Source organism: Rhinolophus sinicus, chromosome 15, assembly GCF_057876585.1.
Source record: "Rhinolophus sinicus isolate RSI-liver-muscle chromosome 15, RSI-T2T, whole genome shotgun sequence".
NCBI classification, from domain to species: Eukaryota; Metazoa; Chordata; class Mammalia; order Chiroptera; family Rhinolophidae; genus Rhinolophus; species Rhinolophus sinicus.
This window is the reverse complement of record NC_142515.1, coordinates 50,699,246-50,716,137: the sequence shown is the minus strand read 5'-3', so window position 1 is coordinate 50,716,137 and position 16,892 is coordinate 50,699,246. Positions and strand designations below refer to the sequence as shown.

General features: G+C 36.0%; 1 protein-coding gene across 2 annotated transcripts in view; it reads left to right on the top strand.

Moving 5' to 3' along the window:
• ANXA7 (annexin A7) overlaps positions 1 to 16,602 on the top strand; it is a 33,925-nt gene extending 17,323 nt beyond the window's left edge. Inside the window, exons 4-14 of one of the 2 annotated variants that reach the window (XM_074339582.2) lie at positions 2,177 to 2,278; positions 3,041 to 3,105; positions 3,522 to 3,587; positions 7,269 to 7,371; positions 7,589 to 7,683; positions 10,328 to 10,441; positions 10,676 to 10,846; positions 12,923 to 13,093; positions 13,171 to 13,246; positions 14,306 to 14,418; positions 16,166 to 16,602. In XM_074339582.2, coding sequence (XP_074195683.2) covers positions 2,177 to 2,278; positions 3,041 to 3,105; positions 3,522 to 3,587; positions 7,269 to 7,371; positions 7,589 to 7,683; positions 10,328 to 10,441; positions 10,676 to 10,846; positions 12,923 to 13,093; positions 13,171 to 13,246; positions 14,306 to 14,418; positions 16,166 to 16,288 — 1,199 coding nt within the window. In that variant the 3' untranslated portion in view covers positions 16,289 to 16,602. The remainder of the gene's footprint in view (positions 1 to 2,176; positions 2,279 to 3,040; positions 3,106 to 3,521; positions 3,588 to 7,268; positions 7,372 to 7,588; positions 7,684 to 10,327; positions 10,442 to 10,675; positions 10,847 to 12,922; positions 13,094 to 13,170; positions 13,247 to 14,305; positions 14,419 to 16,165) is intronic. The other variant, XM_074339580.2, reaches the window with a different exon arrangement.
• Positions 16,603 to 16,892: the final 290 nt, after the last annotated feature.

The following is a 16,892-nucleotide window of genomic DNA, read 5'->3' as shown; positions in this document are numbered from 1 at the left end:
TAAAATATTTAGGAATAAATTTAACCAAAGAAGTAAAAGACCTGTACTAAGAAAATTATAAGACTTTGAAGAGAGAAATTAAAGAAGATACAAATAAATGGAAACATATACCATGCTCAAGGATAGGAAGAATTAATATAGTTAAAAATATCCATACTATCCAAAGCAATATATAGATTCAACACAATCCCTATCAAAATACCAATGGCATTTTTCACAGAACTAGAACAAATAATTCTAAAGTTTATATGGAACCATGAAACAACCAAATAGCCACAGTAATCCTGAGAAACAAGAACAAAGTTGGACGTATCACGCTACCTGATATCAAATTATACTACAAGGCTATAGTAATCAAAACACCATGGTTTTGGCATAAAAACAGACACATAGATCAGTGGAACAGAATAGAGAGCCCAGAAATAATCTATGTCATTTAATAAATCTGTGTCATTTAATCTATGACAAATGAAGCAGGAATTTACATTGAGGTAAAGACAGTCTATTTAATAAATGATGCTGGGAAAATTGGACAGATACATACAAAAAAATGAAACCGGACCACCTTCTTATGCTATATCATATTCAAGAGTAAACTCAATGGAGTAAAGACTTAAATGTAAGACCCAAAAACCATAAAACTCCTGGAAGAAAACATAGGCAATAGACGCTCTGACATAGCTCTTAGTAAATTTTTTTCTGATATAGCTCCTTAGGAAAGGGAAACAAGAAAAAAACAGACAAATGGGACTAGATGAGACTGAAAAGTTTTTATTATACACAGCAAAGGAAACCATCAACAAAACGAAAAGACAACCTACTGAATATAAGAAATTTGCCAATGATACATCCAATAAAGGGTTAATATCCAAAATTTATAAATAACGCCTATAAATCAACACACCAAAAAATCCAATTAAAAAATGGGCTGAGGACCTGAACAGACATTTCTCCAAAAGACATACACATGGTCAATAGACATATGAAAAGATGTTCATTGTCACTAATCATCAGAGAAATGCAAATTAATAAAACCACAATTAGATACCACCTCACTCCTGTCAGAATGGTCATCATAAATAAACCTGTTGGCGAGGATGTGGAGAAAAGGGAACCCTTATACACTGTTGGTAGGACTGCAAATTGGTGCAGCCACTATGGAAAACAGTATGGAGCGTCCTCAAAAAATTAAAAAGAGAACTCCCTTTTGAACCAGCAGTTCCACTAATGGGTATTTATCCAAAGAAATCCAAAACACTAATTTGAAAAAATATATGCACCCCTATGTTTACCACAGCACTATTCACAATAGCCAAGATACAGAAACAACCAGGATGCCCATCAATGGATAACTGGATAAAGAAATTGTGGTAGATTTATACAATGGAGTATTACTCTGCCGTAAAAAAGAATGAAATCTTACCATTTGCAACAACATGGCTGGACCTAGAGGATATTTTCCTAAGTGAAATAAGTCAGACTGAGAAAGACAAATACCAAATGATCTCACTTATACATGGAATCTAAAGAACAGAATAAACAAGCAAACAAAACAAATAGACTCATAGATACAGAGAACAAACTGATGGTTGCTAAATGTGAGGCGGTTGCGGAATAGGGGAGAAAGTGAAGGGATTAGAAAGTGAAGGGATTAGAAAGTGAAGGGATTAAGTACAAATTGGTAGTCACTAAATAGTCACAGGGATATGAAATACAATATGGGGAACATCAATAATGTAAAGACTGTAGGGTGTCTGGACTTATCAGGGGGATCACTTCACGGACTGTGTAGATGCCTGACCACTGCGCTATACACTTGAAACTAATCCTACCATGTTTCCCCAAAAGTAAGACCTAGCTGGACCATCAGCTCTAATGCGTCTTTTGGAGCAAAAATTAATATAAGACTCGGTCTTATATAGTAATATATAATAGTAAAATAAGACCGGGTCTTATAGTATTAATATTTTCTCCAAAAGATGCATTAAGCTGATGGTCCGGCTAGGTCTTATTTTCAGGGAAACATGGTAAATAAAAAATGAAAGAAGTTGAATTAGACCAAAAGCATTAATAGTATATTTTTTTCACTGTTAATAGTAGACATGTTTCTAAAGTTTTCTCTTTAATCACGAGAACCGTCACTAGAGTTAATTATTCTTTTCTCTTGTTCATCCAGGCCAAGGGTTTGGAGCCCCACCAGGGGGAGCAGGCTTTCCTGGCTATCCACAGCCACCCTCCCAGTCTTACGGAGGTGGCCCAGCACAGGTCGCACTACCTGGTACGTACCATCTGTCCAGAGAAAACAATAGCATCATATTTTGAATTTTTTAATTGCCATTGAGAGAACTTAGTTTATGTTTGGGATAGATGGCAGTAAATATGCTAAGTACTCCTATATATAATTTTAAATATGTGGTTTCATCAAATGTATTAATTTGATGGGAAAGTTTAATCAGTAAGATCAAAATAAGGACCCACTTTTTCAATTAAAAAAATAATGTCCCAAAGTCAAAAAGCAAAGCCTTTAGGAACTTCTCTGCTTGCTTTTATGTCACAAATGAAACAACCCCCAGAACTATGTCCTGACGTCCTTTCCAGATGGAATCAGAATTTAATCTGGTTCAAGAGTTAAAAAAAAAAAAAGTATTGTAAAGTATAGCATAAGGAATATAGTCAATAATATTGTAATAACTATGTATGATGTCAGATGGGTACTACATTGATCACTTTGTAAGTTATATAAATGTCAAATCACTGTGTTGTATACCTGAAACTAACATAATATTGTATATCAATTGTAATAGAAAAAGAAAACAATTATTAAAAAGTATTAATTAGGCTATTAAGTAAGATGTGGAATATTTTAAAAGGTTCCCATGACTAACGTTGGTTTTAGATTCAGTACATTATATTAAAAAGTTATCCTAGTGAATAACATAGTGTGAATGTTTTTAATATGTTTCCATATTCGTAATAAATAATGCTGTTTTGAAAAATTAAACATGTAAGACGTGTTTGCTGTATATTTTTTAACATGTAGGTGGCTTTCCTGGAGGACAGATGCCTTCTCAGTATTCTGGAGGACAAGCTCCTTACGCTAGTCAGGTATTTTTGCTCCTACCTTTTGAATTTAGCCTGGGAAACTGGATACTGCCGAAGGGGAGAGGCACCACTCCTTTGCCAACATTAGAGTTGTCTGTGAAGCAGAGGAGATGGTCTATGGCAACTCTTAAGACTTTAATCTTGGCTTCTGATGGACTCCCTGCTCTCTCTGGTCCATCTGCTTGAAGTAGTGTCCTGATGACTTTGATAAGACAAGTGTAAGTCCCTTCTCACAGGGGATGATACTCATCACTTTTTCATAGAGATTCACTTGGGCTCTTAGCATGGGTTTTAGTTCTTTTCCTCTTCCCTCGCTGGTAGTTATAACCATGAGCTTGGGTGATTGGTATTTTTGGCAGTGTTTTATGAAGTGTTTTGTTTTGCGTTTTTACCTTTGTAACTTTCCACTCTTCTTTCAGATCAATACAGAATCTTTTCCTTCCTATCCTGTTTTCTCTCCTGTTTCTTTGGATTATAGCAGTGAAGTGAGTAAGGTTTTCTAATGTTCACTAAAAACTAGGTCCCCTACATATGCCTTCTTGTTTCTGATTTCTTGTGTATTTGTCTCTCATCACTTCCTGAGGGCTCAACTGTATCTGTTTTATCTTTATGTGCGTGGCAGGGCTTTTAACATGGTAGCCAATTAATGTCTGTTGAATTGATTTCTCAATAGCCCCAGAAGGTCTCCCATATGTCAAATCTTTGCCCCATCTCTGAATAGCTCCTTGTTTTAATATTGTTTTATTATGTAATTGCCTTGTTAATTCTTTTATATCCTATCCAAGTTACTAGGAAGATAAGCAGTATACTTTTATGCTTACCTTTATCTTGATTTTCTCACTTATTTCCTTAATGTCTATTCATAAAGATCTGGAGTTTTCAAGCTTTTTTAAAGTTGGAGGGGGAGAAGGATTATAGTACTGAAAGAGAAATACCTTAGCTATTTTCTGGAATTGAGAAATTTGAGCTCCAGAGAGATTAAGAAACTTGTCCATGGTCACACAGCTAGTGGAAGACAAAGCTGAGACTAGATTTTAGCTCTTCTGACTCCCAGACCAATGGTCTCTCTGCTGGTTTGCTGATGTAGCAAATGACATTCCTCCAAAGCACATAGTAAATTGCTTTCAAGCCATTTTTTTTTTTTATTGTTGAAGTTGATTGTTAGTCATATTATAAATCTGTAGCTATTTTTAATCATTTGTTATGAGAATTTTGACTTTATTTTAGTTGAAGCCTGCATATGATTTGAGACATCATTTTATGACGCAATATAAAAGATTTTTAAACATAAAACACTAAAAGTAAAACACACATACATATGCAACTTATTTTGTGTTACAATTATCACTTTCAGATAGAACTAAAACCAGTAGGTGGAAGTTAACAGAGTGGTAGGTTTTGCAAGATCTTCTAGAGGGAAGTGGAATAGGCTACCTTGTGAGGGATGAGCTCCCTGTCAACTGAAAATCTTCTTGTAGAGGCTGATGTGTGTGTGTGTGTGTGTGTGTGTGTGTGTGTGTGTGTGTGTGTGTAGATGTAAAGAAAATTTCTGTCTTTGTTGGGCAGTTGGGCCAGGTGACCTCTCCTAATTGACCCAATTCTAATACGATGGCAGTTTAGTTTTTCAGTATTTTATGCTTGAATATTTGCTACAAGAATAATTTTAATTTTTCCTTAAAACCACTACACAAACATTTCTTACTAGTTCTCTGCTTACATTCCTCACTTAGAAACTAGTGAAGGGTTGGTTGGTGAAGCTCACTGGTAGAAGAAAATGTTGGTGTAAGAATGTAGATGAGTGGGAGGAACTATTGGCCATAAAAATACTTACAGAATGATGGTCTACTCCCTTTCTCCATTTATTTTACCCCCACAGATGCTGGTATATTGCTGTATTCAATGGGTGTAACTCCAAGTGCAGTTTCAGTTGCCTAAAAAGCAATTGAATCATTGTATATTTTTAAATGATGTTGATTGCATGTTTAAATGATATTTGAGAAATATTGGGTTAAATTAAATAAATTATTATAGTTTTTAAAAACGTTGTAGGGATATCATCTTGCTTCATTTCATCCCTCTTAAGCTTTGATTTGAATATTTTAAGAAAAGCATTGAATTGTTTCATAGCTTTGTATTTTAAAATTTTTTTAACTTTTAATTTTGAAATAATTTCACTTACAAAAAAAGTTGTAAAAAATGAACCTAGAATTTTTGTTTACTCTTTACTCAGAATCTCCAGATATTAACTTCTTACATAAACTCAATGCAATGATCAAAATCAGAAAATTACATTGATGTAGTACGATTGTCCAATCTGTAGACCTATTCAGACTTCACCGGTTATCCCTGTAATGTCCCCTCTGGTTCAGGATCAGATCCAGGATGAAGTACAGCATTCATTGTCATCATGTCTCTTAAGTTTCAATTTGAATGAAACAATCTTTAGTCTTGTTCATGACCATGACACTTTCAAAGAGTGCTACTGGTTATTTTGTAGACTATTCCCTAATTTGGGTTTGTCTGATGTTGCCCAGTGATTAAATTTAAGCTACGCCATTTGGGCAGGAGTACCACAGTAATGATGTTGCGTCCTCAGTGCACCATAGCAGGAGGCATTTATTGTTGACTTACTCTATTACTGGTGATAATTGATTTCAACCATTTGTTTAAGATGGTGTAACATTATAAACTATGGAAGGTTTTCAGTTATAACATTATAAGCTATGCAAGTCTCTTGGTTCTCATCATACTTTTACCCACTAATTTTTTTTTTATTAGTTTCAGGTGTACAAAACAATGTCATAGTTAGACATTTACACCTCTCACAAAGTGATAACCCCCTCCCCCAATCTACTACCCCTCTGACATCATATAAAGCTGTTATAATACCATTGACTCTATTCCCTATGCTGTACTCCACATCCTGTGACCATATATATATATATGTATATGTATATGTATATGTATATGTATATGTATATGTATATGTATATGTATATATATATAAACAAAATATTTAATTATAGTTGACATACAGTATTATTCAGCTTCAGCTTCAGGTGTGCAGCGCAGTGGTCAGACATCTACATGGTCCATGAAGTGGTCTCCCTAATAAGACAAGTGCCCATTTGACACCCTACAAAATCTTTACATTATTGATTATATTCCCCAAACTGTATTTCATATATCTGTGTTTTAGCCACTGATTTTTAACATCTATTGATAATCCTTGCCTGAAACAATTTTTACTGTGATTTAGCATATGGCAATTTAAAAAAAAAATTTCCTCATAGATTTGTATTTTAAGTATATAGCCCCTAATTTGCTTTCTGGTTTATTTCCTTATAAAATCTATGAAGAATATTGTACCTTCTGGAATCTCTAATGACTTTCATTTTGTGCTTTTCTTAATATAAAATGTTTTATTTCATGTCTAATAATCAGGGCCCATAGAGAAAATGTTCTACTTTACTAAAGCCATTATTCTATTCTTGACTTTAAATTAAACACTGCTGCTATCCAGGGATCATCTCTTTTTTCCCCTCCTATTCTACCAAGAAGGAATTCCAACTGGAATTTGAAGGTCCTCAGTGTTCTCCTTACTGTGAGATTCAAGGACTTAGATAGCCCCTGCTTATTCTTGGTCCTTTGCCTCAGCTTCCACTCCTCTCCCTCCCTCTAAACATTTTCTATATACCAAGGAATTCCAAGGAATACCAAGTGGGATTCAAGGCATAGGAAGGTTGTGACTAATTTCACAGGCTTGACTGTCTTGTCTCCTGAAAGTTTGGGGTCTGGCTGTCTCTTGGCAGCAGGAGGATAGGTCTTTCCCACCTGTTCCAGAATGAGCCCTGATAATAAAACGCTCATATCCTTGTCCTAGAACTCAAACACTGGCCTCTTTGCCTAAGAAAGTTGACTGGGGAAATATTGAGTTGTTGTCATCTTGTCAGCAGAGATGGATGTTTTCTTTTTAATTTGTATTTCTTTTATATTTAAGAAGTTGAACATTTTTTCATTTTATTTCTTTTTTCCCCAGTGTTTTCGAGATACAATTGACATATAACATTTAGTTTTATGTGTATAACATGATGATTTGGTATATGCATATAGTGTGAAATGATTACCACAATAACTGACTTGGATTTTATGCCTCTTGTTTTCAGCCTGCTGCGATGACTCAGGGAATGCAAGGAACAATCCGACCAGCTGCCAACTTCGATGCTATTAGAGATGCAGAAATTCTTCGTAAAGCAATGAAGGGTTTTGGTCAGGAAAACAGATTTTCGTCTTATTTATACTAAGTTCAAGTTATTGAATCTAAAGTAAAAATTAGCTTTAAATCGTAAACCAAGTTTGTATGTCAGCTTGTGTGCACATAACTCAATTGAATCTGGCACCAGGCACGTTGTAAGCATGTAAGAGTTGTCTTCCAGGAGCACCCAACACAGACTTATTCTTACTTAAACATGTGTGGTTCTTGCAGGGACAGACGAGCAGGCAATTGTGGACGTTGTGGCCAACCGTTCCAACGATCAAAGGCAAAAAATTAAAGCAGCTTTCAAGACCATGTATGGCAAGGTATCTTTTATTTTTCTTGAGTGAGCATAGACAGTGAGTGTCCTGTAGACCCTGCATTCGTGTCAGGTTGGATACTATCTTTGTATCAGTACGGGTGGAACGAAGTAGAGACAGCTACACTCCACAGACCCCAGGAGTGGTGTATTCACTACTTTTTTTTTTCCCTCTCTTAAAAGCCTTTCTAATTCTAGAGTCGTGCTTGATCTCATGGTCATACCTTAGACTATGTCTAGTGTGTGATGGATGTTCAGTAGACAGTAGATTGTGACCACAATCACGATCAATAGCTTGGTTCTTAGTCTCCTGATAGTGGGATTCAGGGCCTTCTTCTTCAGCGCCTGCTTATTCTCGGTCCTTGGCTTCATCTCCCACTGCTCTGCCTCCCACTAAGCATAGCGTATATTTAGGGTTATATAGAACATCTAGCCGTTCCTTGCACATACCATGCTCTATACCCTATACTTCTGTGCTTGGTATATGTTGTTCTCTTGACCTGGAACACCTTTTTTTCCTTTTATACATGACAAACAACTGCTCCAGGATTTGGCTTAAGATAGCTACTCTGTAAAGTTTTTCTCATTGCTCTGGGCAGAATTTAGCTGCTGCTTCCACTGTGGTCCCATAGCATTTTGTAAAACCTCTGCTATAACTAATCTCACTGTCCACCCCCAAAACTGTGAGCTCCCCTCAGGCAAACCATGTCACATTCATCTTTGTATTTGTAGCACTCAGTACAGGAACAATAACAAATATCCACTTAGTAAATTTTTATTGAATGGGTGATCTGTGACTAAACCCAGCAAGATTCTATGGCTAAAAAGTGCCACTGCTTCTCAGCTATAAAGGGAAAACTGGGTAGCATTCATTCTCAGAATGGGAATGGAGCTCCATCCGTTTGTTCCACCTTGCCTATTCTGCTCTGCCCAGCCCAGATCCATGTCTTTAGTCTTAACGCTGATTAAATGACACAAATTGTATATTTCCTTAAGGGCTTAATGTCAGACTCACTTCTCTCACAAAAGTGTATTCCATATTATGAATTTCTTTAGTTCATAGATAGTCTGTGCTATGCTGCCCTACCTTTTGTCAGACATCACTTTAGAATTAAAACTAAACTCACAACCTGTTTTCCTTATTCCCCAGCCACCTTTTCTCTTAAATTCCTATTAAGTAATAAAAATACTGTTCTCCTAGGCTGCCTTGGTCTTCTCTGATTCCTGTTCTTCTATCTCAATCAGTCAGTCAGTGACTATTTATTCAATGCTTGCTTTATGCCAGGCACTGCTTTGTTCTAGCAACTGGTTATTGACTATGCCTTGTTGATCTAATCTGTAAAAGGCTCTTTAAAAATGTCTCTTCTATCTTCTTTCTACTTCCATCCCCACCACGGAAGTCCAAGCCTTTCTCACTTACCTAAATATTCCAGTAGCCTAAACATTCTCATCCATAGCGTCTTGGTCATCACTGTCCCTACTGCCTGCCATTGCTACATTAATACACGTTCTTGCATAAACGTTTCCAATGGCTCCTCCCAGTATGCAGAATCAAATTCACATTCTTTAGCTTGGTATTCAAGGTAATAATCCAAGCATATACTGTATTTTGCCATGCCTGATGCACTCCTGTGTATAAAGCGCACCCACGTTTTTGGCCCAAACTTTCAGGGAAATGGAATTAGGACCACCCATGTATAATGCACATCCTTATTTTTCCCTCACAAATTTGGGCAAGAAAGTGCACATTATACATGGCAAAATATGGTAATTACATCTTTTTTTTTTTTTCACTTATCTGTGAAAACATTCCCCTCTACCAAAATTGGTTGTCTTATTATTGTTCCATTGAACAAGCTGGACTCATTCTTGCCTCTATACTAGTGATTCTCAACCTTACCTGATCATTATGGTCTCCTTTAGAACTTCAAAAAAGCACACAGAATCTTTCAGTGTTATTCCTCCCCAACATTATTTATTTGTTTGTTTATTTTTTAGAAAAATTCCACAGATGATTTTAATGCATAGCTAGGGCTGGGAACCACTTTTCTGTTCCTTGTTTGTATTATTCCTTTTTCCCTGAAATACCTTCCTTCTTTCTCTTTGTCTGCTGATTTTTATATACTCTTCAAGAACTGGACTAAAAGTTTTCTCTGCTTTCTGTAGCCCCCTTTAACTTCTTCTGTTTCAACTGTTTCTGTTACTTATTTCTGTGCTACTTACTCATCTGGTGCTGGAGTACAGGCTGCCTTATGTTATCTCTTTTTAGATGTTTATCTTATCTTTCCAAATAAGAAATGATGAGTTCTACTTCCTCATAGAACAAGAACAGTTTCTATGCTAAGAAGTATCTGTTTATCATTTTGTTCACTTGAGTTATTCTTTGATTCATGTATATCTTGTATTTCATACAGTGGTGGAACTACAGTAAGAATTTATTATTGTGTTTATTGATAGAATGAATAAAATATATCTGCTTGAGTGTAACAAACTTTAAATTTACATATTTATTTGTTATCATATAATATTCAGATTTGAAATTTAGGTTTTCACAAGGCAGTTCAATTACATTGTTCCGTATTTTCCTTTAAAAATTTAAGCAACAAAATTTGAAGGGCACATATATTTAGTTTGTACTTATAATTAAACAGGATTTAATCAAAGATCTCAAATCAGAGTTAAGTGGAAATATGGAAGAATTGATCCTTGCCCTGTTCATGCCAACTACATATTACGATGCCTGGAGTTTACGGAATGCAATGCAGGTAAATATATGTCATTTACTTTGGATATTTTATCCTATTTCAAAACCCCCCACAAATTATGGCAGTTCCGAATTTACAGTGATAGCTAAATCAATACATTATTTCATATTATCTGAATATACAGAGCTTTTGAGGTATGGAAGCCAAAGAAATATTTGATATAACAATAAGATTTAATCACTTTCAGTTTGTCTTTCTTTTGTACTTTCTTTTGTCTTTCTTCATTTCACATAGGGAGTCGGAACTCAGGAACGTGTATTGATTGAAATTTTATGCACAAGAACTAATCAGGAAATCCAAGAAATTGTCAGGTGTTATCAATCAGAATTTGGACGAGACCTTGAAAAGGACATTAGGTCAGATACATCCGGCCATTTTGAACGTTTACTTGTATCCATGTGCCAGGTGAGTATAGCATGAATGTTTGTGTCCTGGTGGAGGGAACATTCTTTATTGCCTATTACCAGGGAGTATTCTTTATTCCTTTTAATATTTAGTTCCCTTGGAATCTTGCCATCTTTAAGAAGGACAACACAGAACCCAGTGTATAAATTTCTTTGTAGTCACTGTTGAGACTTATTTCAGCAGATCTGACTTTTGTAAGGAATCATAAATTAACCGCTTTAAGGTTGTATGGAATCAGAAATCAATCTGTGTCTTAGGATGAGGATTAATTTGTACTTTTATACTTAGCATTGCACTGCCAGTTAAGCTGGACCATTAACTGAAAATATGCAGGACAGCCGCGGAAGTGCTATAGGAAGTGAGTACTGTGTGCGGAGAACTAGAAATACAGAAAAATGTTTCAGGATTCCCAGAAATATTGTGATTAGCAACTTCCTTATTCTGATTCCCCAAATGTGCTGGAGAGGTGACAGAAAATTCTCCAAATAGGGTATTTGGAATTATATTATAGACCCACTTAGAATGAGATGTTGAGGGTATATTTGAAACAGATGCAAAAGGCTAGCACACTGATTCAGTATCAGGAGTTATTGGCTATTCTGCTAGTACACAAGTTGGACAGTCTTGAGGGATCTCAAAGTGGGGAGAGGCTCTTCAGAGCGAAGGAGGGTAGTTGCAGAAGAGATAATACACTATAGTGAGTAGATGTGGAAATGAGAAAAGGAAGCAAATGAGTGGGAGGAAGTTGAATTTGCCTACAACGGAGTAACAGTGGGGGAGTAGGTTAGCATTTAAAAAGAACAAGTAGAAAATCAACAGGAAAGAAATTTAACACTAAAAGATGGTTGTTGAGACTTGACATTTGTTGCTGAGTGTCTCCTTATGCAGGGTTCAAGGCCCAGCCATTTTAGAAAGTAAAGGGACCTCGTCCAGGGAGTGAGCAGAACAATGGCTTCCTAGGAAAGTGGGACTGTATTATGTGTTTGAATCTAACGGCAATAACATGGGAAGTTTTTCCTGAGCACCTTTTCCTGTGCTGTATTTAGTCATCCGTTTAGAATATGTCTCTACATATTCTTTGTGCCCAGGACTTTTCAGAAGACAGTTTCCCACCTTCAAGGAATACCTGCCCATTTTGTTCCTTAGACAGACACTGGGATTCTACAGGACAGCCTTTCCTTTGTTTGGATTTGTGTTTCTGTTTTTTAGAGAAACCAGCTGCCCATCTAAACTTTACTCTTGTTCAGGCTCAGAGCTTCCTCCCTTCCTCAACTTCCCTCCTATGCCAGGAGAGAGTTTGGTATACAATTGGTATAGTCCTGCAGAACTTGAATTATATATAGCTTCTTCTAAAAAGCTCCTGCATAATTTTTATTTATGCATTCATCATAAATACTTATATACATATTAAGATTACACTTGGGTGAAGAAAAGGAAGTTCGTGAAGCCTCCATATTACATGCCCCCTCCCTTGACTTAACTTCCTTGAGGGAGAGACCTTGTCTTTCCTGTGTCTCTACCACCTAGCACATCCTATTGGTTCTGTTTCTCTGGAGAACCCTGACTAATACAGCCTGGCACAAAGCAAGTGCTCCATACCGTCTCCCTTTTAGTTGCATGAATGAATACAAAGTGGAATTGAGTATAATGCATATTGATCTTAGATCCCAGCTAAGGAGGGTTATGATTTCTTCATCTGAGTGGTAGTTTATGCGTATATCTCCTAGTAGAGCTATTTTTGTTTTTGTGGGGGAGGGGTATATAAATCATGTATATGTGCATATAATTTTTTATGGAAATGAAACCTTTCCTGGTTTAATGTAGCTCTCAATGCCCTGAAAAGCTCCCATTTTAACATAACCTCATTAAACTATGATCATATAAAATCCAAAGTAGGTGGTGTAATAAAATACTAGTTACACTAGTGTAGTGTCGTTGGAAATAAAAGATATGCATGACAAACTTTATTTATTAATCTTTAATAAATTGTCCCTTAAATCCAAAAGCGACTAGATGGGACAGAACATTTTGGATAGAACATGTATCACTTCCAATTCCTGCCTTCCTTTTCTGCAGGGAAATCGTGACGAGAACCAGAATGTTAACCACCAGATGGCTCAGGAAGATGCTCAGCGCCTCTATCAAGCTGGCGAGGGGAGACTGGGGACCGATGAATCTTGCTTTAACATGATTCTTGCCATAAGAAGCTTTCCTCAGCTGAAAGCTACCATGGAGGCTTATTCCAGGGTACGAGCTCTTTTTGAAGATCTAACTTCTGTTTCAAGGTGTGAAAATATTTTAACTCTTATACTTTTTGTTTGCAGATGGCTAATCGAGATTTGTTAAGCAGTATCAGCCGTGAGTTCTCCGGAAATGTTGAAAGTGGTTTGAAGGCCATTTGTAAGCTACTTTTCTATTTTGTTTTGTTTATAAATGTGTAAGGCTTTGAATAGTTGTTCCCATTAAGTAATGATAGTTAATATGGCCTCCCTGGAATCTGCTTAGGCAGAGGCTGAGCTAATCCTATGGTTTTTCATGCAATTTCCTATGAATGGTTGGTGGCGTGATCAATAAGAGTTGTTAGGGAATTATTTGATTCTTATTGTATATGCCTTTCATGAGGACTATGCAAGAATATATGATAGATTGTGGCATTTCCATTAAGGTGAATGGGAAAGCACTAAGCAACTATGAGTGCCACCACACAAAGTGTCACTTCGAGCCCCCAAAAACAGTTTTCAAATATTCAGCCCAATGATACCTATTTCCCTTTTGAAATTAAAAACCGAATTTCATATCTAACGAAATGAAAATTTCATTCTCATTGAGAATATAGGACTAAAGAGAATATTAGTACCACATTGGTATTAGCAACTGAATGTCTTACAAATAGTAAGTGCTATAGTAATGGTAGCTAAATTAATAATGTACAGTTGGTATATCTCTATCATCTGCAGGAAGAGACTTTGCTAAGTTAATTTTCCTAAGAGAAAACGTGTCAGATTTCTTATCATTCTCAAATCTTTGCTCAAATATGTGTTTTCTTTTTTATATTGGAGTGTTATCTCATATCCTTCTCTCAGCCAAATGATATATTTAACTTCTAGAATTCAGATTTTATTCATTATTCCTTTTAAGTAAGATATTACTAGGGCACAGTTGCTACAGCTCTTCTCATTGTAAGGGGAAAAATGTAAAGCATCTAAGCTACGGCATCTATGGAGAGAATATGTTTTTTGGGGGCCAGATGGAATCTTCTAGAATTGAAAATAGCCTGTTTCATGCGTCTAGAAAGAAATATGGAGGCTGAGAAAAATCCAGGGGGAGAGTATTTTCAACACACCTCAGATTTCTGAGATGATTACAGATGATCAGAGGCAGGTTAGAAATGGCAAATGAAGCAGGAACATGGACATTTGTCAAGTCATGACTCATAACTGAGACGTCTCTGACTTGCAGTGCAGTGTGCCCTGAACCGCCCTGCCTTCTTTGCTGAGAGGCTCTACTATTCTATGAAAGGTGCCGGCACAGATGACTCCACCCTGGTCAGGATTGTGGTCACTCGCAGTGAGGTGAGGCTTTCTCTCTGTCTGATTTTACTTGATTTTGAATGTTGATTTCTTTTTTCTTTTTTTCTTTTTCTTTTTTTTAAGTTTTATAAGAGTTTATTTGAGCTACACTGATGACCTATGCTGAGGAGCAAGATCTCATATGCTCCCTGAATGTTGATTTCTTAAAAGTTTCTCAGTCCCTAGGGAATGCTGTTAAGAAAGAACTGTCTTTGTCACTGCTGGTAGTTTGTATAAGGCACCGTGTTCCCTTCCCTCATGCCTGAGATAGGCTTGCCGCAGTGACGCAGACCACTGTACTGTACCTCAGGGAAGCCCAGTGCCAAAGAGTTTCCTGTTTGAGAAGGTCTGTGGAGAAGACTAGTTTATGGCCAGTTGGGAGATGTTTATCTTCTGGTTTTCATTGTGTTTATGTAAAAAATTGTATGAATGACCTATGTAGATTAATCCTATTGGATATAAAAATTTTTGAAATTTAGTATACCTTGTTCATCATAGAACAGTTTTTTTAACAAATTCATCTTTATCTCTGCCTAAATATAGCCTCAAATGTTTCCTTTTTTATTTTTTTATATTTATTGGATTTTTTAATTGAAAGAAAACATATTACTAAATTATACTAAAGAAGGTAAATTATTTCTTAAAAGACAACCAGAATATGGTGTTTAAAAAAAGCCTTTTCGTGTATTTGTGGGTTTTTGTTTTTTTTTTTTCATTGGGGCGACAATTGTTAGTAAGTATACTTGTTCTTAGACCTAAATTTTCTAAGCAGGATCTTTTTTTCAAATTGCAATGAAATATACATAGCATAAAACCTTACCATTTTAACCATTTTTAAGAGTATAGTTCAGTTGCATTCAGTACATTCACATTGTTGTACAACCATAACCACCAGAACCTTTTCACCTTGCAAAGCTGAAAAATCCATACTCATTAAACAAGAATTCACCATTCTTTCTCCCCAACCCTTGGCAAACACCATTCTACTTTCTGTCCCTCTGTATTTCACTGTTCTGCGTACCTCATATAGTGGAATCACACAGTATTTACCCTTTTGTGACTGGTTTTCACTTAGCATAACGTCTTTAAGATTCATCCATGTTGTACCTTGTGTTATAATTTCCTTCATTTTTAAGACAGAATAACTTTCCATTGCATGTATACACCACTTTTCGTTTATCTATTTATCCATCAATGAACACTTCGGTTGCTTCCATCTTTTGGCTATTGTGAACAAGGCTGCTTTGAGCATGGGTGTACAATGTTTGCGTCCCTGCTTTCACTTTTGTGTGTATATCGAGAAGTGGAATTGCTGTATTGTATGGTAATTTTCTTTTCTTGTTTTGAGGAATCACTATACCATTTTCCACAGTGGCTGCACCATTGTACATTCCTACCAGCAATACACAAGGGTTCCAAGTTCTCCACATCCTTGCCAACACTTATTTTCTGTGTTTTTGATAATAGCCATCTTATCAAATGGTTTTTAAATGACTAATATTTTTGGAATAATAGATGAAACTAGCACCTCTCTTATCCAATATTTTTACAGAACAGTGAAGCAGACCTTCATTGTGTGATGCCAACACTAGTATGAATGCTACCTATAAAAGTCAGTCACTTGGTGTTTTACCCCTCTCTGCTTTGATTGTAATTTAGGATCTTTTCACCATCAAAGAATAATTCTAATAAGTACCAGTTTCCTTTTGACAGTTTTTTTTCTAACATCAAAAATATGTCTTGTATGCAGATCGATCTTGTACAAATAAAACAGATGTTCAATCAGATGTATCAGAAGACCCTGAGCACAATGATTGCAAGTGACACGAGTGGAGATTACCGAAGGCTTCTTCTGGCCATCGTGGGCCAGTAGGAGAGATTTTTTTTAAAATGAACAAAGCTATTCAAAGCTTATCCTTCAAAGCAGTGACTGACCTGCATGCAGCAATATCAACCATCACCTAACCAAAAGAGCTTTTTACTAGGGACTGTGTCAGGGTATTGTGCTTGGTTTGCACATGTGGTTATTGCCTTAATTCCAATGTTATTTTTTTCCTCTATATACAATCAATGTAAAGCCATATCATAATGGTGTAGTAATAATGCAATGTTTGTAAAGCATAATTTTCTCACTGCTCTTATCCTAATCAGGATACCAAATTGAATAAAAATCACAACAATCTCTAATTCTGTGTAATAATATTGAATTTTAAAAATGGTTACTGAAAACTCTGCCTTCGAAAGTCCTACTAGGTCCATTGGACGGTTGTAGTTGGTGGTATATCAAAGCTATATTACTTAAAAAAAAAATTCAGCTCTTTTAACCTAGAAGAATAATTTACATCTTATGTCACATAAATTGGTATTCTGTATTCATAAACACTAATCTTCCCACATAGAAAATAGATTAGTATTGCCTATAGCAACTTTGAAAAAAGGGATTAGATGTTTATGTTTCTAACATACATAGTCTACTT